The 25,385-nt window shown below is 47.5% G+C and overlaps 1 protein-coding gene across 1 annotated transcript in view; it reads right to left on the bottom strand.

The window, feature by feature from the left end:
* The window catches only part of LOC142884706 (ephrin type-B receptor 4a-like), a 39,399-nt gene extending 15,515 nt beyond the window's left edge, over positions 1–23,884 (bottom strand). The window contains exons 1-3 of the mRNA XM_076020545.1: positions 22,891–23,884; positions 3,592–3,662; positions 1,454–1,738 (exon numbers count right to left, since the gene is read on the bottom strand). Coding sequence (XP_075876660.1) covers positions 1,454–1,738; positions 3,592–3,662; positions 22,891–22,969 — 435 coding nt within the window. The 5' untranslated portion in view covers positions 22,970–23,884. The remainder of the gene's footprint in view (positions 1–1,453; positions 1,739–3,591; positions 3,663–22,890) is intronic.
* Positions 23,885–25,385: the final 1,501 nt, after the last annotated feature.

The following is a 25,385-nucleotide window of genomic DNA, read 5'->3' as shown; positions in this document are numbered from 1 at the left end:
CAGCATTCAGTGTTTCAAAAGGGCCAGACTGTTGGTTTAGCCAATTACCGGGACATTGCATATGTTTCACATTATTGAACATTTTCCAACGCATGCCGCTGTGACTTCAGATTGATTTGCTGCCTTGCTGGCAGTCGGTGCGTCGCGTTTGTTACCGTGCGCTTTGAACCCCAACTGGCGGGGACTTTGGGAGGAAGGTAATTCATCACAGCGAACATTTCATCACTTTTATTTTCCCATCAGTGTTACATTATTAAGTAGCAGCGAAGTCGACGAGAGCGCCGCGTTCTCACAGCCTCCGTTTTGTTTTTTTTTCCGGGACGGCGCAAAGCATCTGAAGGCCTGGCAGCGAGATGCTGAGCGAGCGGCGCAGTGATGAGGAGCGCTGTGCGGGACGCGGGACAATAAGCGGGCGGGTTGCGAAACAGACAAAATACACTGGGACACAGAGATATTTTAATAGTGTCCTGGTCCCACAGGATTGGAACACAACTTGGCCCGAAAATAATAAAAAAGAAAATGTCCATTATGCAACTGGCTTGTCTCTGTAAACAAGGATTTTCTCTGTAAAGGCCAAAAAAAACGACTAGATAACAGACCGAGGACTTCAGCATTAGTTTGATGTGACAGTGTGACAATTTTTAATGGTTTGGACTTGTTCTTTTCCCTCTGAACCGAAAGAATTATGCATTTAATTAAGCGTCAAAAAGCAATTAGAAGGGTACTTACGACCTTACAATAAAACAAGGAGAGCCTTATGAGCTGATCTTCCGCTGGGAAACAGTCAACTCAGAGGCACAAATAGCCAGACTTTTGATTCATCACACAACATGTGTAAAGACTCGAAAATAATTAACTTTTCCGCTTCAGATAATGGCGCTGCTCTCGCTCTCTTTTTCGAAAGTGTTTATGAATTTATTAATGAATCTATTTATTTCAATGATCCATGTGGGGGAGGGTCCCCCGCTTGGATTGACTGAACAAACCTCAAAGACGACTGATCGGATTTTCTCAAAATTCTTACAGCTTTAGCGGAAAGACAAAAACACAACAATGCTGTCCAATGCTTGTTAAAAGGTCCGGTGTGTAACATTTTATGGAAGCCCAGTATCTAAGGCAGCCCGCTGACAGTGTGTTTAGTGTTTAGGCCACTGTCAGGTGGGCTAAATTAAAAAATGGCGGCACAAGATGGCAGCTAGCTAGTAGCAAGACCCCTATGGATATTCTTATATATAACCCAGAACCGCTCTATGGGTAGGAAAACCAAATGACTTTTATTGTACTGCAAATCTACACTTTTATTAAGGTATTTATGGGCAGTGCCTTAACTAATACCATACCAACCATAAATTTTACACACTGGACCTTTAACACTAACTGACCAATCACACCTTGATTATTTAAGACGTGAAACAATGAGGGCCTTGTAAATTCGGCCAGTAACTGCTCTTACCTTGACGTAGGGGTTCTCCATCCAGGGCGGGTAGCTGGACGTGGCCACGTTGGAGTCGGCCTGGTAGTAGAAGAGGTTGAAGGTCTCCTTACAGCTGCGGTGGGGGGTGCTGGACGAACACTCCATCATGGTGAAGCGCAGCTCCACGTACACCTGCGACGCCCCCTGCCGCTGGATGAAGCCGCTGCGCAGCCAGTGGCTGGAGGAGCTGCCGGTCTGGCAGCTGAGGATCTGGTAGATCCGCACGCTGTTGCCCTCCTCGTCCAGGCCGCTCACCTCGTCCCACTGAGAGGGGAGAGCAGACAAGGGTACCGGGGCTGGCGTCAGGAAGTGAGATAAATCCAGGCAGAAAACCAGGTTTTTTTTCACAAGCTCAGTAGACGGAATTCCTCCCGACAAGAGGTTGCGACGTTACATATCCTGTTTGTCATGAGAACGTAGCGATGCAGCGTCGGCCCTCTGCTGCTGCCGCTGCTGCTGCTGTTGCGCACCTGCCGCAGGCCCAGGGGACGGAGACAAGCTGCTGTGGATTTTTGATCCAGCCCAAATTTGAATCTGGGTTATTAAATCACTCCTCCCGCTGAGCCGCAGCCCAGTTCAGTGGGAATACAAGTCTCTGTCGGGGAGTGGCGAACGACCAACTCAGTTCTTCACCCTTCAAACGCGCTTTCAGATTGAAACACTGGCGTGCAAATATTTATGAAGTGAAAGCCCTTCGTGAGAATCGACATGTGCTGTTGATGCAAATGCAACAGGAAACATGCACACAAACATACAGAAAAATCCTTTAATGTTTGACTTCCGAGTCAACAGCAAACACGTTCGCCATCGCCGCGCTCCCAGGAGTGCGGAACAAGCGCAGAATTAACATACTCGGGGCAGAATTCAGCAGATTTGCTGAACTGGAGGCTCAGAAATTCAGTTATGTAAATATGTAAATCTTTAAAAATCCATTTGCGGGATGATGTGTTGAGTGAGGCAGAATTCTGGTCGGAATGAATTACAGCGCAGTGGAGCACTGAGAGGCAGGTCTGCATCTCTTGAAGGGCAGAGTTTCTCCCCTTTAATGCCAAAAAGAAGAAAAAAATGCTCTGGACTTGTGACTGCACATATTTCTCATATTTCTAGGAGTGAGTTTGTTGCTCCTTTGTGTGACGGAGACTCGGAAACATCCTCATTGGGCTCGTCGGGATTTCGCTTAAACCTTCTACAGCGACGCGCAAAAAAGGGAGATTCACAAATCAGGATGTATTTTGCGCAGACACGGAGAGACAAGACGCCTCAGACACCATCTTAATGTCTCACATCATTGCGTGCACACAGCTTTCCACACGGCTTCACTCCCATTATTAGCTATATTAAAGCTTCCAAAAACAAAGCAAAATAATACAAAACCCCAAAATTATTCAGCAGCGACGTGTGATTATTTTGGGAGTTAAGTGGCCTGGATTTAAATCTTACCTTGTTATGAATCATCAAAAATATCTTCTATAATCCTTGTAATCTTAAAATAAGCAGCCATGTAGTTTTTGCATTTACAGCTTTTGATGCCGACAGCTCGCATCTCGTCCCCAATGCCGGCTGTCATAGTCAGTTAAATCTTTAAAGTCTGCTTTACTCTCTTTAGTGCGCCTTTAAGGATAATAAAACACAATCGAGCAACGTTTGTTTGGGAATATGGAACAGAAGGGAGCGACAGTCTGTCCACTTAGTAAATTCATAAATGGAGGAAGGGCCATAAACGGGCAGGCGGAGGGTATTTGCACTCCCTCTGACACGTCAGCAAGTCAGGAAGAATTTCAGCTGCTGACACTAAACATCCTGGTAGCCAGACCCTCACTTGATCACTTCATGAACGTGTCTGTCTGTCTGTCTGCCTGTCTGTTTGTCCGTGGACAAGCCGGTAGCTTCGACTCCCAACTTTGACGGAGGAAATCAAAGCAGCTGCTTCCCATTCACCGGCGATCCCACGGCCGCGCCGCTCGGCCCTTATTCTGTCAGTTAGCTGCCATATAAGGAGCTCTTTTATATCCAAAGTAACAAAGGAACAGCTGGAAGCCGAAAGAAAATCTCCCCACAGTCGCCGCACGATCCGTGTCGGTAACGCAGACGACACGGCGGAGGCTGGGATTACGTACCTCGGGTCTGGCTAGGGAGAAGGTGGTCCATTTCAGATCAGACGTCTCCGTCTTGGTGTTCATCAGGACTTCTGTGAGAAAAGAAGAAGACGAAGAGATTTAGTAGCACGTATCAAAAAAAAGGCACGTTTGGCTGGCAGTTTTATGCAGACAAACCAAGGAGTTAACTGTCAAACCTGCTAAACCTTCACATGTATCGATGATGGTTGGATCAGACCGAGTTTATTAGGTCAACATCCCCATAATCAATAATGAATAAATAAAGTGTTTATTCTTGTTTTATTTCTGTCCTCCATGTTCCCAGAGACACGCAAACACGTGGCTGGATCATTACGTCTAAAAAGTTGGAGTATAGAATCAATCAGATTTGCCACAAAACACGCTAAGGTCCACTTTAAAGCCCTCGCCCTCCATATCACACCCTCTGTCAGAACATTTTCATCCCCCGGACTCCAGTTGAGAAGCCTGGCAATGATTCATCCTCCATCAAAGGTGACAGATCTCCAGAAAACAGCATAATTAGCCCCCTGTTTACAGCCCACCCCCAGCTTGGTGCTAAAAGTGAGTCTTGGCAGCAACTTGTACAACCTCACTGGGGGAGTCGTCACTGACATGGGACAGGCCTCTGGACCATACTGGTTCCCTTTGTGACATCACAAACGGCTGATTTTGAAGATTGTGCATCCTCCGTCCGGTTTAAACTTTGTGCAAAAAGCATTTGGCAACTGGTAGGGACATAAAGGTGACATCACAAAGGGCCAATTTCTCACTCTGAGCTCACTCTTCCAGGTTCGCCAGAAATATGTGACAGACTTTTCTAAAACGAGGCCTTTGAGTCGCAGCCACAGTTGTGCGGTGACACAATCTGCTGACTGGCAAACAGTCGGCGCCGCTGTGCTGAGATTCAGTGCCCAGATGAAAACTCAGGACTCGACGGCTGCACGCTCACAGGGTTTCACCTTCTCCCCTGACCTGCTCCTGCGCTGGGACCAAGCTTGTCGCCGGCAGCCTCAGGTAGGCCCGCAGAAGCTCATCTTGAGGGTGCGGCCGTTTGTTTGGTCTTTTTCCCAATAAAACGGGATTTAATGCAGCTCTCCCGGGTCTCATGATCAAGGAGGGCGGCGGCGCGGAACGGATGCTGGAGAAAATGGGAGTTTCAGAGCGAGTTTATCACCGAGGTTATTAAGGTGTTTTCTTTGAATTAGAAGAAGCCTGGTATCCCCAGGACTCCCCTGCTACACACTGTGCACACACGATACACAGACACAAGGCTCAATTTGCACCTGCATTAACAACATGAGTTCTTTAGAAATGCTTTGCCATGACCTGCTACGACTGGGCAAGACATCAAAGAGGCCTAAAAATGGACTGCAGGCACTAACTTGGACACGTGGCCTTTAAACACTTTATATGTATATGTACATCATTTACGTTAAAATGTTTATTTCATTAAGAAAATGCAATTTAAACGATGCCAAATACCAACAACTGATTTTCATCCTGGCCTCCAGCGAAATCCTTTCAAAACAAACAATTCAAAAATCTCAAACGATCCTGATGCTGTGTTTAGCCCTCTGTTAACAGCCAAGTGCAGAAACAGACCCAGTTCCAGCTTCCTGCTCAAACTGCTGCTTTCACACACAGGGAAACTGCTGGCGGAGGTTGGAACCGACCCACACCTTAGGGTGCTGTCACAAATCAGTCCCCCATGTGACATCACAAAGGGCAGAGATCCAGAGCAGTGCCTCCTTTCCAGAACGCACTCTCTGAAAAGAAGAGTGAGCAACGGAAGCGGAGGATGGACTTTTGTGATTTTCATGGAGTTCGCCGACAGGCAAGGACACAGATTAATAATAGAAAATCACTGCTGAGCAGAATGTTGCATGATGAGAGACCTTTAACACAGACACAATCCTCCCATCTGTTTAGATTTCCCCGTTACTGTTTTCAGTGAAGCTTCCATCACCTCCGATCTCATTATTGAAAAAGTGAATTTAAAAATACAACAACGTTCATAAAGTCAAGGGGAAAATGTTATGTGCCTAGCTAATGCGAGCCAACATCATTCGACCAAGCATTTGTGAGCCTGAGTGCTACCTGAATGGTTCATTTAAAAAAAAAAGAAAAAAAAAGAACTTAAAAATAATGTATGGAAAGTGCATCATCGCTGCGAATGCTGTGGGAGAACAAAACATTTTCGATAAACGAGCCTTTTCCACCTTCCCGTCTCTCCCGCTGCTCTCTTGGCCAAAAACATCTGCTCTCAATCTGCGGGAGCCGCTTGGTGACTCCAGCATATCTATCACAATGTGGAGGGTCACATGACCCTGCACTTCATTAATAACCAGCACTCCATTTGTCCAATGATGGCTTTCACTCTGTCAAGATGCAAATGGATGTTCTCCATTGACGGAAAAAATTCAACTGAGCACAACACAAAGGGCAGAATCACCAGCGCACGGACCAACCACTGCTTAAGCTGTAAACTATTCCGTTAATAAAGAACCGTTGGAGGGATTCAACAGCAAAAAAAACCTCCCATCCGAATGCTGCTACATCATAATAACATACAGCGCAAGGAGGGAAACTATGAGGTAAAAAGTCTGTCAGCGTCTCCTCCCCATCGCTGCTGACACTTGTAGTAGTTTTACAAAAATAACTCCACCGCCCACAGTCGCTAATCTGTGTAAACCGCAGCAAAAGTGGGAGGCAATCAGTCTCACCACTCGCCGGCCCACGTCCCAGTGAAATGAGCATTGAAGGACTGTTAAAATATGTGTGATGAGCGCTTCCTGCGCACGCACATGCACGAACACACACACACACACACACACACACACACACACACACACACACACACACACACACACACACACACACACACACACGTGTAGGACCTTTAACCATTAAATAAACTCTATAGGGTTTCTATAGCAGTGGAGCTACTTAAGGGGATAGTGCAGCACTTTAAAGAGGACCGTTGCATGAGGTAGTTGGGTCACATCAGGGTATAACCCAGACCCTCCAGGGCTGCAGGGGGCAGCGGTGAGACATTGTTCGGATAAGTCCAAGAAATAAAGTCACTCTTAGCCGCAAGACTGGAAGTGGGATCCTGGTGATACGATAAAAAGCTCTAGAAGGTCAGCTTTTGACGAGGTAAAAGAAATGGCAGCAACGGAAGGACTGAAGTTGCCAACGGTTGTGAAATCACATCGTGCCGTACGAGAGCATCACCCAATGAGCGCTGGCAGAGACTCTCCTTCAAAATAAAAGTGCAGCTCTGTCGTTCTCTTAAACCTGTTTTTGGTGATGATGTTTGTTTCCCCAGCAGCAGTTCAAGCCCAAAATCCAACACCCCCCCCCATCCTCCATCCCAGCAGAAATCAACTGGCAATGTTGACACAACACTGTGATCAACTGCTTGGCTGATAATGGTCTGCAGGATTGCTGGTCGCGGGCCCGTTCTCTGCACCTCTTGGCTTACACGCCGAGCCACAGCGCCACAGCCGCAGGAACAAGCGCTGCATAGAGCAGCTGGAGTCTTGCTGGCGGATCCGACTCATCCGACTCTTCCGACTCTTCCTCCAGCGACGGTCGACTGACACCTGACTGACTTTGGTGCGTTTTGGTGGCATTCCGCCTCTGTTCGCTGGCAATATGACCCACATCCCCCTCTGTGGGCCGCTTCCCCCCCCTTCCCCCTCCCCCACTGCCTCCCCCTCACCGCCCTTCACCTCCGCGCACCTGAAAGCGACGACTCGACACCCCCCCTAATTCTCCGACTTGCGTGTGCAGCAGGTTTGCCGCGTTTCATCCCGCTGACAGGTAATCATGTGACTTCTAATCAGTGACTCCCCCCCCCCCCGCCCCCCACCACCTTTCTCCCCTGCTGCCTCCTCCTCCTCCCCCTCGTATCGCCTCACCTGCCATCCGCCTCTCCCTTTTTTTTGCAATCTCCTCATTTCCACTTTCCCTCTTTATGCAAAGTCTCGCCTGCCAGGAAACACCGCCGCTCCTCCGCCGCCGCCGTGCTCCACTTCAAAAAACCCCGCAAGAAGCCCAGCGGCTTAATAACAACGATCTGAGGCGATAGAGAAGGGAAGGAGGTGTGTGTGTGTGTGTGTGTGTGTGTGTGTGTGTGTGTGTGTGAAGGGGGGTCGGGGGTAATTGGATGACAGAGTTCACAAAGGTGTTTTTCCGTGCATTTCGTCCAACCTCCAGTTGGAGTTCAGAATTCCGAATAGTCGTTCTGCCCCCCCGACCCTCCAATGGCCCCCCTGGAGCCTTCTTCATGCGCACACCTGCCCACCGACCGGCTCGGCCGGAGACTGCAAACCCTTCACTAAGCGGCGGCGGGGGTGTCGCGCTCTCTCCGCCACCGCTGCCGCCGCTCTCTGTCATCAAGGTTTAGGAGACAGGAAGCGTCTTCTGAGTGCTGCGGTTCCTGCGGGCGTGCGCGGCCTTGCCTTTCTCCCAAGTCGCCTCAGACTCCAGCAGCCCCTGCATAGAGGAAGAACCCTCCACCCCTCTGCTCCCAGCCCCTCCTCTTGAAAAAACCCCCATCCCGCCCCTCGCATTCTCACAGCCAAGGGCCACCCACCGCCGGAAAAATGCCCCCGGCGCTGAGGAAACAAAAATGAAATGCGAGAACAATGAAAATTCGTCATCTGGCCGCATTTAACAGCCAAACAAACGCTTGTACAGTAATTGCAGCACAATCGTCGGCGTGAGGAGACACCGGACGCTCTGGCGCTCTCAGGAATCCGCCGGCTGAGTCGGGGGTTGAAGGCGGAGGAACGCAGAGTTAAATGTTGTTAAATATAATAAAGCGGCGCAGCTTCAAGTGGTGCGGTATTAACCGTGTTTTTGAAAAAGACAACAACAAAAAAGAAAAACAACCACCGACAACAACAAAAACCGCAGGCACTGCGGCGGTAACAATAGAGGGTGTTGTACTGCCAGTTCCTTTGAAATGTAAAACTCGACCCCGTATTTTTGCACAAAGGGAGGCAGGTCATACGGTAAATATCACACCCCGCGTCTCTATCCAGCGGCCCTCAGCGGCTGACAGCCGATCTGAAGCTGCCGGAGCTCAGGCCCATTTTGCTGCCTGTCGTGTTGACAGTTTCCCTGTGTGGCCGTTTCCCCTCCGTGCCTGCTTTTTCCTCTCTCTCTCTCTCTTCCTATCTCTCTCTCCCCTCTCAGCTCCCCTCCGATGATCGGGAAATTACAGGGCTTGGAACTTTTGCCCCGCTTCAACTACAATTAGAACTCATTTTAATTAAAGCAACTGAGTGCCAATTACCCTCGTACACCTAGAGGACCGAGGTGGGGAAGAGGAAGAGGGGTAATGGAAAAAGAGGGGACTCATGAGAAGGAGGGTGAGGGTGTGTGGGGGGGGGGTCTCAGAAGGTTTGGAACATTATTAAAAAAAAAAACAAGGACACGGTTGTGTTTTTACAGCTTGAGTCGTCAGGCTATTTGCTAACCTTTTCTCTTGGTTGACTCAAGTGCAATTAGCAGTTAAAAGCTTAATTTTCCTGTTTGTACCAATTTGTTTGCTAATTGCTACAGATAGGAAAAATAGAAAATAAGAATCTGTGCAAATGTAATCATCTAAATTCTCACTGTGCTTGCTGATCTGTTCACAAAGAACAGGGAGGTCAGAAAGCAAACCTATTGATGGTGTGTTTACATACATACATGTGTATGTATTGTGTATATATACCCATATATTATATATATATATATACACATAAATCTCTCTCTCTCTCTCTCTATATATATATATATATATATATATATATATATATATATACATATATATATATATATATATACATATTGTTAGGTTTTAAGAAGTACTGAAAAGCCTAACATTGCAGTTTTGCTAGTATTACAAATCAAGTCATCATGACATTTGCTTTCCTTTTTTAGCTTGTTCACTTAATAATCTAAATACTAAATGTGCTTTTTTTAATCTAAAAAAACATATAAAGTACAGTGAGGGCAAAAAAAAATGGAAAAGTTAAAAGCAGCATTCTCTGCTGAAACGGTTCAGAGCGTCGGGACTTGAAGCTGTTCTCTTCTGCGATTCTTCGAGCGGTGAACTTATTCTGCACTGCAGTTTATTGTCTGCTGGGTATAAAATGCAAACCACATGTGTTGTTGAGGGGCTGCTGCTGCTGCCGCTTGCGCATGTTTTAAATTTTAAGAAGGCGATACCATAAAAAATCACGCTTCTGGGATGTTTCTGGAGCCTCGGGCGACTTGATACATCCTCGCCGAGGAAAAAAAAAAATCTCATCGACGTGAAAAACGCACTTGTTGGAAAACAGGTACAACCGCGGTGACTGCCGCACGCTCGGGAGCAGCAGCAGGAAGCGAGCGGCTTCGAGGCAGCCAAGACGACGCAACGTGTTAATGATTGATTAACACGTTGCGTCGTCTTGGCTGCTCGTTCCTCCAGCGACTCGCTGCAGAGTTCAGACTGGCCGGTGGGCCGCAGCCGCACGTTCACACCACTGCGACCTTTCCTAGCTCAACACATTTCCCACAAATAATCTAGTGCCAAAGATGGACCACTTCTCGCTGTTTGCCAGCAAGGTGGCTTTTCATACGTGGCCGACTGGCGTACTTGCGATAAATGAGGCTGTCGCTCGTAACATTAGTTTGATGAATTGCAGCCGCTGTGTGAAAAAAAAACACAGTAAAAAACAGAGGCAAAGTTTGTGTTTGCGAGCTTTCGAGTGTAATTTACTTAATCCACTTAAGATGATCACATCCATTATGTGTTTGCAGCCTTTATTGACTGGGAAAGTGAGTTTGGTTCATGTTCATGTTACATGTGCTCGCCACCGGGGTCATCAGGAACGAGGACGGAGACAAAAGAATCTCCCATGTTTAAGATTTCAAGTAGGTGCCGGTGTGTGTGTGTGTGTGTGTGTGTGTGTGTACATGCTCGTAAAAAAAATCTGCCCCTGAATGAGTGTTTATGTGTCTTTGACGGAGTTGTGTCTAGTGAGATTAGAGCTGTGGCTTCCTGCAGTTCCTGTCCACTTCCTGGCTCCTGGCCTGCTGGGACTTCACATGCACATCCACAGGCCTGGACACTGTTTAACCCCCTCGTATACCGCATGACAAAAGGGCGAGGAGATGGGGTTGGGGGGGGGACTCCTGCAGAGGGCGGATGAGCTCAGCCACTTTAAAGTAGCTGCAGAGTCGTGGAGATTTGAGATGAAAGGTGTGCTAGTGTGTGTGTGTGTGTGTGTGTGCTGAGAAAAGGAGGAGAAAGAAAAACTGTTAATGTTCGACACCCCACCCCCCCATCTCTCGCATCTCAATGCGTGATGCGCTCCGGATGTGGACTGAGGGAAGAGGCGTCACCGCGGACCGAGAGCGAAGATTGACTGCTCCCAGCGAATCAGAATTAACTACAGCGCGGTGCAGATTCCTGACCCCAGAACGTTCTGGCTCCGGTTTACAGAGTGCAGCGGGACCCACTTCACAGAATTATTACATTAATCACTTCTGGTGTGTTGTTTTTCTCTCCCGCCGCCGCTCTTTCGAGAGTCCGGCAAAGAGGTCAAAAGACATTTTTCCCCCCTCTGGCTTCCTTTGGAGCGGTTTTCATGTCTGGCTGTGAATTTTAACCACTGCGTTTCGCTCTCAAGATCCATCACCGTTTTTTTTTTTTATTTCGGGTTGTTGTTGTTCTAAATCTTTGCTAATTCTGTATACGCGCCAAATCCAAATTCATCTAAGTGTCACGGCTGAGGAATGGTTTTAACAAAAACAGCGTCCCTCTCGGTAAAACACAGAACAAGCATTAGGATCAAGTGGGAGACTCCTTGACAGATTCCCACTGGTTACCCATCAGTGCCTTTTCAGGGTTTGCAATAGAGACGCACAGAAAAGCAGGCGTGGTTCCGTCAAGTGTTCTGGGTGGATGGCAGGACAAGCAACATGCTGTGATGCAGTCGTCCTGGCCACATACAATCCAGCAAACAGACACAAAAGTTTGCATTGATGATATAATTCACCGAAGGCGACCTTGTAATGTTTCCTTCTCCTCAGCAGTCGGAACTGTTGTATACGCAACTGGTTGAGCTCTGCTTGTCGGGCAGATCCGTCCAAAAAAACCCAGATGGAAGTCTAGACTGTTGTCACATTTGACTCGGACGCGTTCAAAGGGAATATTTACCTGGTGGAAGGAGTGCAAAGTGTCTGAAGATTAGACATAATGAGAGGGCAAGTTTGAAGGGATGCAAGGATTTAACTTGCTTTCTGTGACTTTTCATTTTACACTGGCGCCTGCGAGTAATGAGCTCTGACCTGCAGTATTAAGCGCTGAACCCCAACGGTGCTTGGCGGAATTAAACGGCCTGTTTACCCTCAGACAAACAAAACTTGCATAGCTGGGAGGCCAAAGACGTCTCTTAAGAGACTCGGCTGGATGAAAAGTAAATATTATCCGTGGACGTGAGAAGGTAGCACATATATCAGTCGGCCAAACTGCAGAACTGCAGAACTCAGCGCTGGATAGCCCCTCCCACTGTTTGCATCTTGTCGACGCTATGAGACGACTAATATATTCACAGATAGAGGAACTTTAAAATTTGAGAGCCAAAGTGCAAGCCAGGAACATATACAGAAGAGCTGAATAGATAGACCGCTGGTGTGATGCAAGGCAGACGCACCAATGCAGTGCGGTGCCATTGATTAAGTATACTTGCTTTATAGAATATCTCAGCTTGCTGAATATTGATCAGTGAATTCAACTCCCGCTAGTTCCAATTATGGGCGCTGCTTTCTAGAGTGGCCTTTAAAAAAGATGACTCAACTATGCAAAAACTCACTTCATTAATTTATTTATTTTAAGTGTTTCAGTCGTGGCATCTAACCCAGTATAGTATCATTAAAAAAAGATATGCTAAGAATTTATTTTCAAATGTATCAAATGTTATGTAAAGTTAATTTTAAAAAAGAGGGTAAGCAGTCACAGTGCAAACCAAACTTAAGAGTGAAAACCAAAATGTACTTAATTTACCTTTAGCTGTGAGAAAGACAGAACAATTCATTTTAATTTAATCATTTATGGTCTAACTATTTGTTTCTTACCTCAAGACGAATTACTTAGCAATTATAACTTATAATTATTCTCCAAGTGAGAGATAATTAGTATGGCGGTAGCACCAACAGCAAAGTTGGTTCCCCAACAACACAAAACAACACAATGCAGTTGTTTCACAGTATCTGCATTTGATTCTCCACTGCTGGAAAAGAGTTCTCTAAACATGGGAACAATGTTCATTAGTGGCCGTTTTTTTTTTGTGTGTGACACTCATAATAAAACATGTTCTAAACTGACAACCTGATAGAGCCTCACCTTGTTTGCGGAAGACGTCAATTATCTTCAGAGATGAGATGACTAAGTGAAGGAGTGGAGTTGGCAGGAAAAGATAGCGAGATTTTGCTAAAATGTTTTTGTGTCCAACCCCCAAAGGAAGTATTTAACTTGCAGCTGGCTGCTAATGCGACAAAAGGAGGTTAGCGGCTAGTCTGCAGCAGCAGGAAGAGCAGAGACAAACACTTAGCGTGTTACTTATTATTAATGCTCGGAAAGCAAAGCTGCTGCCAGATGCTGCAATAGACGTGCTGGATGCCAACGCTGTTGTGCCTCCTTTATGTCCGTGCCATCTAATTATTACATGCTGGGCGTGCTTCATTAGCACTTTGGCTAATTCTAAAATAGGCCTCTGTTTAAAATGTACATTGTGCTAAGTCTGCCAGTGAACAAATTAGGTTTGGGCTCTTTCGGTAAAAGGTTTCACGCCGTCAGACATCGTCTGCTAGTGCGGCTGCAAGGAAGTGGAAGAAAAAGAGTCACAGCTCTGCAAACACATTTACATTTGGGAAATGGCCCTCTGCTTGCCGATTTATCATCCGCGCGCCGTGTTAGTCAACATCTGAGCGGCAGCGCAGGATTCTCCGATTAGACTGACAAATGTCACATGTTCTCAGTTTGAATTATGCAACAGAGAGAAAATGCCAACAACAAAAAAACAAGATCGTCCGTCGCCACCAAACGAAGTGGCTGTGCACCAATTTTACACTTGACTGTTCCACTAACTGCGGCGTTAGCTGGCTTAGGGTTTACAACAAACCTTTTCCTGCCTTATAAATGGGACTTGCGATGATCACACATCATCCCTTTACCGTCTACATCAACATGCCTCAAGCTGCAAACCCTTGATGTGTGCAGGCGGGCAGCCCCACTGAGCAGTATGTCATCGCATCGCAGGAGAAGGGAGCCTGCACACTTGTTTGCAAACACTCGTCCTAACCCTGAGGAAGATATCTGTCCCTGGGGAGCCCCGCAGGTCGGGGTCACTCGCAGTCTGGCACCCCTGCAGGGCGCAGAAATCTCAGATGATCTGCCAAAGCAGCAGGAGTGTAGCGGTGGACCCTGCCACCTCTGTTTTTGTTGCGCCTTCCAATAATTAGACCAGTGGGCTCTGCCAGCGCCATAGCCATAGATTTATCATTAGCGCGGCCGCGGCTTTTTGTGTCATTTGATAGCGAACAGGAACAGCCTGGGACGCATTCCAAAGAGTTGCAGCGTGGCTGCCGCTCACCCACAGGGCTGCAGTGATTCATTATTATCCTGTGGAGTTGCCGAGGCAGAATGAAGAGCCATTTCTTCAAGCACAGAATGCAGCCAAATGTCAACTTTCATGGTGCAATATATAGAGGAGAGATTGTTTAAAGCCTTGGCTTTGACAGAACCGCGCTGAGGTCATCGCATGACCTCAGCGAACTCTCAACCAGCTCCATGTGTGTCCACAGCTGCATTTAAACTACCATTTATTTTTTTTATCAAAGCACATCACTCACTGCTAAGTTTTTCGCAAAATAAAAGCAATATTTCTAAAATTTTGACAATTTGCAGGTGTTTCCATTGAATGGTGTGGAGTGTAAAAGCCGTAATTGTCGTAACATCTCGTCACGCGAGATTTACCAGAATTACGTTTGCTTTTGTTTGTTTACGTTTGTTTGCTGTCAAGAATGGTTTTTATATTTTCCTTCTTGATTGCTTGTAAAAACCTTTTAGCGATACTCGAGGTTTTTCCAAATTTAGGTGTTGCCATTACCAGTTTTTATTGCAATATTTAGGTTTTGCACAATTCTAGTGGTAGTCTAGTGTGCATGTGCGCGCGTGTGTGTGTCAGCACCCTCTGACTAATCTGCTGTGGGAGGTGGTGGACAGCTTAACAGTGCAGATTTCAGCTAAATAAACCATAATGACTGACATGTCCAAGTTCAGACAGCAGAAAAACAGAATCTACATTCCAGCACAAAGTCACATGACCTCGCACTCAGATGTTGAACAGGAACGGTGTGAGCTTATCGCCTCCATCAGCAGGTGACATGGAGATGAAATCTGACCACGCCACAAAATGAAAAGAGCAAACGTGTTAATCGGACAATTCCAATTAGAACCATACACACTGTGGAGTCACAGGTGTCAGAGAGTCGACTCGACAGGCGACAATGAGCACGTTAAAATGCTTCATTCTGATCGAAAGGCCTGCACACTGAAGCTAGAATGTCTTTAATCAAGTTGTGCGTGGTGTCAGTTGGTAGCAGGGCGCATCGCTGCGACCGGGCGCCTGTGCGGCGGCGAGCAGAGAAAGTCAAATAAAGACTCGTCCTTGGATGTGGAGCCATTTGTCGGGAGTACAAAGAGCATAATTACTTTCCTCTCAGACAGCCATATTGTGTTTCATTTTTTTTTCTTTTTTCAGAAATGTCACGTTTGTCCTGTATTGCAGAAAATGGACGGCGTTCAGTGAAAACAAGGAGTGGACAGCCGGCAGTGGAAGAAAACAAAGGTGCGTGGCTCTCCCTAAAAATAGCCAAGTGAAGGTGTCAACTGATCCCACCAAATCTTTTTTGGAGCGCGCCCCCCTCTCCCTCCGCCTCCTCCACACACCCCGACACCAAGCGCCATGTGCTGACCAGAGACGGGTGTCTGGCGTCCAGAAATGTCTTCCTTGTGCTGCACGCAGCCAAGGCCCCATTTATACGAAGACGGGTTTCTCTGAAAACGCAGAAATTTTATGCGGTTCGGCCGTGCATTAACACAAAGCCGGTTTATTTTTTACTGAAACTGCAAAGACCGAAACCGCACATTTTTGAAACCACTCCTCAGGCTGGATAAGTTTGAAAACGCGGCCTTGCCCGGCTTCGAGTAAACGCAGGAATGATCTTTTTTGGAAACGCTGATGTCACAGCTCCAACCAATCCTCCGCCCCCCCGGACCACCACCACCTTGCAACCTCAGCGCCCGTGAGGTGCAGACAACCACTCACAACAACAGCGTCGGGCAGCGGACTTGTTACTGCTGCTACTGATCAGCCTGCAGGCTTCCAATTAACCCTACATTACAACAAACCGCAGACAATCGTGAACATTAACACACGGTGCGCATGGCTCGATCGTGGATTGTGTGCAAAGTGAAAATAAACACAACAAAAACGATTTGCAAACCTCCTGTTTTACTTTTTGCTGATTTTCTTTTGGGTTGGCGGACTGAAATATTGAGGCAGGAACCATAAATGATAAAAATGTTAGCAAACATTTACTGGCACAACCCCCAGTCAACATTAACATGGAGCTTTTAAGGCTTTGTGTTCTAAAGTAACTCGAAGCAGAAGTTCAACTCTTTTATCCACATCGTCTTTTCACCAGAGATCTTTCTTTCTATTCTCTGTGGTGCTAATGTTAGCGAGCTGCTTCTTTAAACATGGCGTGCTTCAGGTGTTCTTCTTCCTTCAGGGAGTGGCGCCACACCAGGCCTGGCATAGGTACTACAATGTTTTCATTCGTTTCCAGCATATCCGTGTAAACGGGAAGTTTTTTTTCAAAAAAATCTGTCTCCATGTAAATGGCCCCCAAGACTGGTCAAGGGGGTGGAGCCCGGGGGTCGGGTGCGGCCGACACGTCAGGGTTGACCGTGGCTGCCGAGGAGTCGACCGCCTTCCCTCAGACTCGAAGCGAACGCATCAAGAGCAAGATGTAGGTCAACCGGTGACGGCAGGGAAGGAAAATACGGGAGGCTGGAAGCGAACCGAGTGCCTGGAGACGAGAATTCCTCTCCTTTATGTCGAGGTTGAATTCCGCTCTGATCGATTCTCGCACATTCCGGTGTTGTGCCACAGCACAGCGGTGCGTTGCGTCGTGCTGGCGCATGTTTTTTTCCCTTTCTATTTTTGAAGCGAACAACAAAGACGTTGCAAGACGCGGCGTGACAGTGGTGCATGTAAAAGCGTGTCAAAAAAGAATTTAAAGGAAAAAAAACAACAAGAACAGCGACGCAGGGCTCAGCAGCCTGGAAGCGGTGGCCGTGCTGGACCCCCTCGGGCTCCACCTCCGGTCGTTGCCGTCTGGCCGAAACCCCCCCCCCCCTCCCCCTCCAACCTTTGTCACAATCAGCCCGTTGATCGGCGACGTCTCGTACGTCTCTGGCCTCAGGTGCACACGCGGTTGCGGAATGCAAGTCTGGCACCGACACAGCCCAAGTTGACTTGCGATGCTGCAGATGTGCACACGCTTGCAACCCCCCACCATCCACCTCCAACCCCCCTCCCCATCCCCCTTCTGCTACTCCCGGCTCGCCTCCTTTCCGTCGACTCATGCCGGTCTCCCCCATCTCTCCTTGACTCACTTCAAAGAGAACCCCCCTCCACCCCTCCCCCCTCCTCCCACGCCAACCCCCACTCCCCCTCCCCTCCCCTCTAAAAGTGCCATTCTCCTTGGTGCTTATGGCTGATAGGCTGTGGCCTCATTCCCTCTCCCGCTGCAGCCTGTCCCCATTGTGTCCCCACTCTCAGCGGAGGCAGAGTGTGGGTGGAGGACAGACCGCCTCTCCAAAAGTGAACGCCTGACATGGATGTATGGGCAGGGGGGAAGAGGGGAGGGGGTGGAGTGGGTGGAGTGGATGGGGGAATGGGGGCTCAGCTATCATCCACCTGCAATTCCCCAGTCGCCACATGCGTCCTGGCTCTCGGCGAGGGGAGGAGAGGAGAGGGTGAGCGGGAGACACGGACTGAGAGCTACTTGTGGCACTCGGATGCCTGTTTAACTCTTGAGGAAGCTAATCATGGGATTGAGGTGGTGAGGATGATGGGCTACAGGCTTTCAGAGAGGGGAGGGGAGGGGGGGTTGCTTTAAATGCAAATCCCTTTCTTATAAAAATCGGTTCCGTTTAAAAGGATTTCTGGGAAACGAACCACATTGCCACGGCAGGGGAGACGGGCGGCGAGAGAAAACAGCGTAGCGCCAGTCAAACATCAAGGAGACCGAGGACGTGGAAAGAGTAGCAACAGAAAAGGCTACATGTCGGTGAAAGGAGGGATTGAGGCTCGAGAGTAAGGCCCCTTCAGATAAAAACATCCTTTCTGCTTTCCGGAGAGTTTCAGTCTGGCGAGGTGTTATGCTTTATTTTTTTTACGGAGGTGACCGAATAAACAGAAAAGAAAAAAAAAGTTGAAATTTCCATATTTGTTGTTGCAGTGCTGTATAAATTCTGCCTTCTACCTAAAAGCCTGTAATCAAATGTAAAAGCAGATAGTTTTGCTTCATTTGATGGAAAGATGCTTTTTGGGATTTCTTTTTTAATAGTGTCTACAAACAGCATCATCTGTGTCTTTTACCAAAGACCAATGATTCACCAGAAATTAGCATCAGAGCTAAAAAAAACATGAAGGAAATCCAAGTTCCATGAAGTAGCCATTTCTTAGACTGACTCACAAACCCATTTCCCTTTTCTGAACGGTCAGGACACAGGAACTAGAACCAAAATGGCTCCTGGGGAATCTTTTCAGCAAAGATTTAGCCCCTCTACCAACAAAGGACCTTTTGCAAACACAACAGAACCCACGTGAACCGTGTGTGCGAGGCAGTTATTGTAAAGCACACAGCCCTGCTGCCGATGTTAGTGTTGTGCTCCTCCACTAAACTCCAATCTGGGATAAATGCCAAATGTCAAAGTCAGTCTGCACTCGCCCTCTGCAAGACGGAATGAATTCACTGTCACTTTCAGAGGTCTGTGTGAAGCAGTGGATTAAAAACGCTGCTGTATATTCTGCCTCTTTTGCTCTTTCCACGGCGTAATTCACACGTCCCATTTAAGGCTCCACATTACGGCCTATAGCGGGTTGTCCTCTGCTCTTATTCTCTTAATGGACGGCTTCAACCTTCCTGTATTTCCGGAGCTTTAGCTGAGGTAACATTTCTGCGTAATAACTCCCAGACAGTTCTGTCAATTTACAGTTCCCTAAAGGTTCCCCACGGCACTGCAAATGTAAGCAAAAACAGACCCAGTTGTGTATTGTCTGTTTTTTGCAGGTAGGTCCTTCATAAAGTCTGGCACAAAAACATGAATAAATATGAACCCGGAGTACAGCCAACCTTTGACAAGAGAACATGTCGTCACAATAACGTCTGGTTTTTGTATTGGCTGGTTTTGCCGCGTGGAGGAATCCAGCACTCTTATTGTGAAGGGATGACACCCACCTTCCATCAAGAACATGCCTCAAGACGTGCCGAACAATCCACACAAGCAGGCGCTCGTCATTGCAGCATGCTACGTTGAAAAATGGAGATTTGTACACAGAATGATGGAGCTTCTGCACTCACGTCAGCGCATCTCGCGCCCCCTCGTCCTCACAGCGAGCACGCAGAGCGATTTATGGTGCGGCAAAAAAGCTACAAGTGCCAAGCACAAGGCTCCCAGCTGAATATAAATAAATTTGCAGAGTGATTTTTTTTGTTTTTTTTGCTTGGGAGTATTGTTTGGCAGATGCTAATGCATCAAGGCCAGATCCTCAGCCGGTCCCCCTACTGCGCCAGCGAACGCAAACGGAGCTGATGTTTTATGGCGCTTTTGCGTTGTGAGAGTGGAAACGAGGAGCTCACCTGAAAACAAAACATTGGAAAAGTTTGGGTTCTTTATTTCTTTCCGACTGACTGAAGACTGCCTGTGCAGTCCAGAAAGAGAGGAGACGCATGGACGTGAACTGACCTCCGCCTGGAGAGGAGGCTGCATTGCATATTTGCTGCAAACGCTCAAGAGTATTTATATGTTGCAACAAGGCTGATCCTGTTGCAATTTCACAAACAAAAACTTTAATCACTCTCTCATTTCTTCTCCAGACACAAGCTCAACTTTAGCTACCAGGTACAACCGCAACACCGACAGTCAGCAAAGTGATCCAGCAGAGCCACATTTTAAAGTCTGCCATGAAATCCACCTCACCAAGCACCAACTGAACGCAACAGGCACCCGCCTGCCCCCCCTCACTTCAGTGGAAAACTGTGTCGCCAGTGCAGATTGGAGGCGACAGGTTTGGAGCCTCAGACCTGAAAAGATGGAGGGGAGAAAAGGCCACAGTCCCTTTTTGTCAGAGGCTGCATCTAAGTGGGAAAAAACTGTATGTGCAGGGAATAATAAGGGGAAGTCGAGAGAAGAAGAAAAAAAAAAAAAAAAAAACGTGTGGGCCGGGATACAATACAGCTATAGCTTCCCATTAATTAAGTTGAATATGCTTAAAAAATGCAAGTCAAGCTTAATTAGCAAGAAGTATTGAGACTGTGAGGAAGCGAATCCATTGTTATGTTGACCTTTTTCTTTTTCACTACGAGACATAATTTTAATGCCCACGTCCGAACCTTAGTTAGTCATTTACCGGCCGCTTGTACACACATCCTAATTACTAATTTTCCCTCAGAAAAAAGAGAGAAGAAGAAGCCCGTTATTAATTTCAAGTCAAAGTAATTATCTGGTCGAGGTTGTGTTTTAATCTTCCTGGAGACAGAGCAGAGTAGAGGGATGTGTGGTGTGCGTAAGTGAGTCATTTATCCTCTGGTTGGGAGAAGGAGGAGAAATCTGGCAGCTGGAAGCTTCATGCAGCCTCCCATCAGTTCATTACAGGCCTCAGCACGAGGGTGGAGAACAAGCGGGGGTGGGGTGGGGGGGCGTGGGGGGACGACGCACAGCGTGCTGGCAGACGAGCATTTTTTCTGTTTTTTGTTTTTACCCCGAGACATTTTAAAGCGCACGTCTTGTTCGCTCTTGGCAGGAGACACACGTGTTGTTGTGTGAGTCTTTCAGGGACCCTGAATAAACGTCTGGTATCCATGTGAGGCCTATGGTGCACCTGCACAGCCTGCAGCGGGGCGGGGAAGACGTTAAACTGACTGACTGGCTGTGTGTTAATTTGATTTTAAGGACTTAATAGCGATGGAAACCAAAAAAAAAAAAAAAAACTCTGCCAGACATGGATTCCCTCATATCCAGCTGCAGGTAAAGCACATCCCAGATCTCAGCCAAATAAAGTAGAAAATCCCCCCCCACCTCCCACCTTAAGAGTGGAGGCGGTGGTCAAAGCCAGGAAGAAAGCGTCTGAAGTCCAGAAAGCGCTGACCTCCTGAGAGAGAACCCCCCCACCCACCACCACCACCACCACCGGCCAAGTCAACAAGGTTTTTATTCTTCCCAGAACTCCGACCGTCAACCGGCTGCGGTAGTTCGACATTTTCCGCCGGGGTTGTGTTTGCACAAGCGGTAAACCCAGGATTCAAAACACCCCCTCAGAAAACCCTGCGTGCATACTAAACGCTTCGGGCGCTCCATTTTTTCTAAATTCTTTTTCATTTTTTTTTTCCTTTTACAACACCAATCCTTCAAGAAAGGGCGCCGGGCAGCGGCGGATGTCGCGTAAGGGGCCGCGGCTGCGACCAGAGCTATTTGACAGATTCACGTTCCGGCCACAGTGTATGTTAGCTCATGCATGTTGGCGGGCGTTCCTGTTTACAGTGGGTGCTGACTTGTGCGGGCAAACACGAGGAAAAAGTTTCATTGTTCAGCTTCTCATTGTTTGTGCCAAATTTGTTTTCACAGTCTGAGCGGAGGAAAAAAAAGATTGGGAACTGGCCAATGAGGCGGTGGCGGCAGCAGCAGCGGTGGCGGCAGCAGCAGCGGCGGCGGCGGCCTAACGTGGATGCAGGCGACTGGGCCGCTCGAGGCCGTACGTCGACCATAACAAAACACCTGGAGGGAAAAATAAGTCTTGTTGCAGCCTTTGGCATCGAGGCGCTTTTGATGAAAAGCGCTTGACAAAAAAAAAAAAACAATCAAAAAAAAAAAAAAAAAAAAAACAGGACAGCAAGAGGTCGATACAGTCTTTTAGTAGTTGTCGCTTATAGAAGCGGCAAGACCCAACAACAAGAAAAAAAACAAAACAGGTGTCATTTAAGTCAGCAGGGAAGTCATTTTCCCCACTAGTGTCATGAGAGACTGACAGAGACGCGGTGGGAGAGCAGAGCGGATAAACACCCCCCACCCCCACCACACCCCACCCACCTTGTATTAAACAAATGATACACAAACTGGTCTTGTTGTTATGCTGATGGTGCTGGGGTTGCGTACTCACCACAATCCAGACACACTGAAGCCCCCACACCCCCGCCCAAACCCCCCCCCCCCGCCCCCCCACCACCCCCCCTCCTTCAACATCAAGACAGCTCATTTGAAAAGAGCTCCCATTGGTCTCCCCAGGATTCCCCACGCTAATACAACAATATTAGCTTGTTAAAGTCAAGGAAGCTCGTAAAAATCTGTGAATTATTGTACATTTCACACTAGGTGTTGGTTTTGCTATTTTTTTCTCTCCTTCTCCTTCGAAGGAACAAGAGCACATCCCATGTTGCTCTCTACACTCCACAAGCCGCAGAAATCACATTAGAGCCATATTAGCCTCAATGTACCAAATGTTTTATTGATTCGGGGTGAATTGGTTGGAGTCCCCGGGGTGCAACCACAGAACCTTTAGATGACTTGAAAGTGCAAACTAGTAGAGACTACGCCTCGGAAATGGCTTTCCTGAAAATAACAAGAGGGTTTTCTTTTATTGCGTTGATGGAAACCCTTTCAAAATAATCTTCAATCCTCAGCAAGAAAATAAAGCTGACACCAATAGCTGAATTTATGTCGTTTTTAATGGGTGTCATCCTGCCACGCTCCCCCTGTGATTAGGGGTTCAATTCGTGTGCGATCTTTAAATTGCATTTCTGCTTTTACGGCCACCCTGAGGCTGTGCTGCACTCACTTTTAGAAGACATGTCAGAGTATTATCAAGACTACCCAATCAGCTATTGCAACCGCAGGAGACAAGTCTGTGCAGAATGCACTGATTTATTTAAAACAGGGGGGGAATCAACAACCTGCAGACTTACCTTCCTCTGCAGAAACCAGGAGATCCGATGCCAGCAGGACGAATCCCAGCAGGACGAGGGTCCAGCGGGTCACCTCCATCGCTTCTGGGTTGGATGTTCTGATTTATGTTCTTCTGCCGTGAATGTAAAATAAAAAATAATAAAAATCAAATGCTCAGCCGTGCACGCTCCCACCACGCAGCACCAGCAGCAGAAGTCCGCATTTACAGAGCCGGGTTTGAGTTGCGAGAGCTCCACACTGCAGTGGTCGGAGACACGCCGAACGTAGCAGTTGGGTGAAGCCCTCCCTTCAGCAGAGCGTGGACTAGAAACTTCACCCCGGTTGTCCAACTTTGCGTATCAGGTTCACAGTCTTGACCACAAGGGTTGTTTTGTTGTTGTTATTTATTTTTGGCGTCACCTTCTCTCGCGCCTCGGTGCTCCTCTCGTGCACGCTTCGAAAAACTTGCGTCACTTCTATTAATGCGCTCTTTGTGCTCCGCACCACTTCTGCTAGATTCTCCCCTCCGGCTCGATGACCAGGCACCCGCTGAATCCGCACCCCGGGCACTTTACCGCATCTGGGATAATCCTCATTATCAGCCGCCTCCCACCCTGCAAACTCCTCGCAACTATGTCCACATTGTCTTCGTCACCATCTGGAACACAATCAGCCAAGAACGTGATCCCCCCCAGCCCCCCCAACCCCGTCTTGTTTTCTCTCCTCCCGAGGCGACAGACTGTCAGAGATGAGGCAGGAGGGTGAAAATCCACCAGAAACAAGGTGGCAGGGACGATGCGCGACGCGTCTAGTCTGGCCTACATTAACACTTCAGGTGAGACTGAGCAGGCAGACGCGAGACGCCTTTCAGCGGACGAACGCGCGTGCTGTGGTCGCGCGGCGGAGGTCTATGAGTTGTGCGCTAGAGTGGCTCGTGGTGCCGCGTGCATGTGCATGCCGTTGCTGGTCACCGCCGTTTTCTCCTCCGCATCAAACGCGGAGCGGAATGGCACTGGCGAGCTCCACCCACTTCTGTTTTCACAACGCTGGTGTAAAGGCGCTGGAGGCAAGGCGTGGTGTTTCCGGCAGCGCCCTTCAAAATAATACACTCGCGCAGGCGCTTCAAATCCAACGAGCAGCCCAGAGTCAAGTGTTGATTTTTGCCCCTGTTTTTTTTTGTTTTTGTTTTTTGTTTTGTTTTTTTAAACTCAAAAACCATCACTGTTTTCCTACAGCACACTCGACGCAAAGCTATATTACAGACAATATACAAATAATTGTGTATACAATAAGAAAAAAAAAAAAAACAGATGATTGCTGTTCCTTTATTATCATGTACCCTTTGCGCCAATTGGAAACACTGAATTATTTAATCTACGGCTGTGAAATCTAACAAAGGGAACGTGTTTTACTATAACCGTCGTCAGCCACAGACTGCTATGGCACAGACCTTTCTATAAGGAGAAACGAGCTAACAATACATCTTAAAAGGGAAGTATTGGTTCCCTTTTCATTTCCTTTTGTTGGAGTTGTAGCTAAACCTTGTCTAATCTGAAAACATTTCATTCCTGCCCCCCGCCCCCCACACCCCACACACACACACACACACACACGCGCGCACAAACAACATTTTCCAGGTGTAAAACTTAGAACGTATGAGAAACGCTTTTATTTTGACAACAGCTAAGTTTGACTTCCTTTATTGTTTACAATATTTCTAAATGACACTCGGCAATTAAGTCCATCATATCTACAAGTACTGGCATAATATTCCGGTAAATCGTCTGTATTGGTGTCATTCAGTGACATCCTAACTCTTACCCGAAATGGAAATGAACCCATCAAAGATGCAGATTTGTCAGTCAGGTGTTTTACACTGGGCAAATTTAGCCAGTCGCTCGCTGCACTGTTTGATCAGACATGTCTCTCTGTTATGCACCACAGAGCCGGAGGTGCCCCACTGAAAGCTGGTCACCTCTGACACCAGGGATTTAAACAGGCGAGGCATGTCAAGAGAAAGTGAATAGTGCAGCACACAAAACAGACTAATTAGGCGCATCACCTGGAGCCAACTGGCCTTCTGAATATTGAATTAGAGTCGGTGCGGTCTAATAAGAGGATATAGATTATGCATGATTAGCATGTTTTGCATGAGCAAGCAGACTCTCACGCCACTGCACCACCTCAAAGACCCTCTTAAAGCTGCGTGTTTAGTGACAGCACCCCATAATGTGCCCCAATTCATGTGTAACTACCCACCAGAACTCAGCATATTCTAATCAGAGCCGTAACATTACCGATTCGTTACATCAGCGTTGCACCCTCATTTAATTAGGGCTGTTTTCCATGAAGTGGATGCCAACTGAATCCCTTCTGAATGAGATCTGTAAGTGACAGCGGCATAAACAAGAGGAAATGCAAATTTTCAGAAAAAAAAATCTAAATGATAAAATGTAAATAGGACATTAGCAATTCCAGCTCACTAACAAGGCCAGGCCCGTGTTTAATTTTGGTA

Source organism: Nelusetta ayraudi, unplaced genomic scaffold (genome assembly GCF_046127955.1).
Source record: "Nelusetta ayraudi isolate G7.1 ecotype Tasmania unplaced genomic scaffold, CSIRO-AGI_Nayr_v1 ptg000011l, whole genome shotgun sequence".
In the NCBI taxonomy this organism is placed as follows: Eukaryota; Metazoa; Chordata; class Actinopteri; order Tetraodontiformes; family Monacanthidae; genus Nelusetta; species Nelusetta ayraudi.
This window is presented reverse-complemented; position numbering and strand designations above follow the sequence as displayed.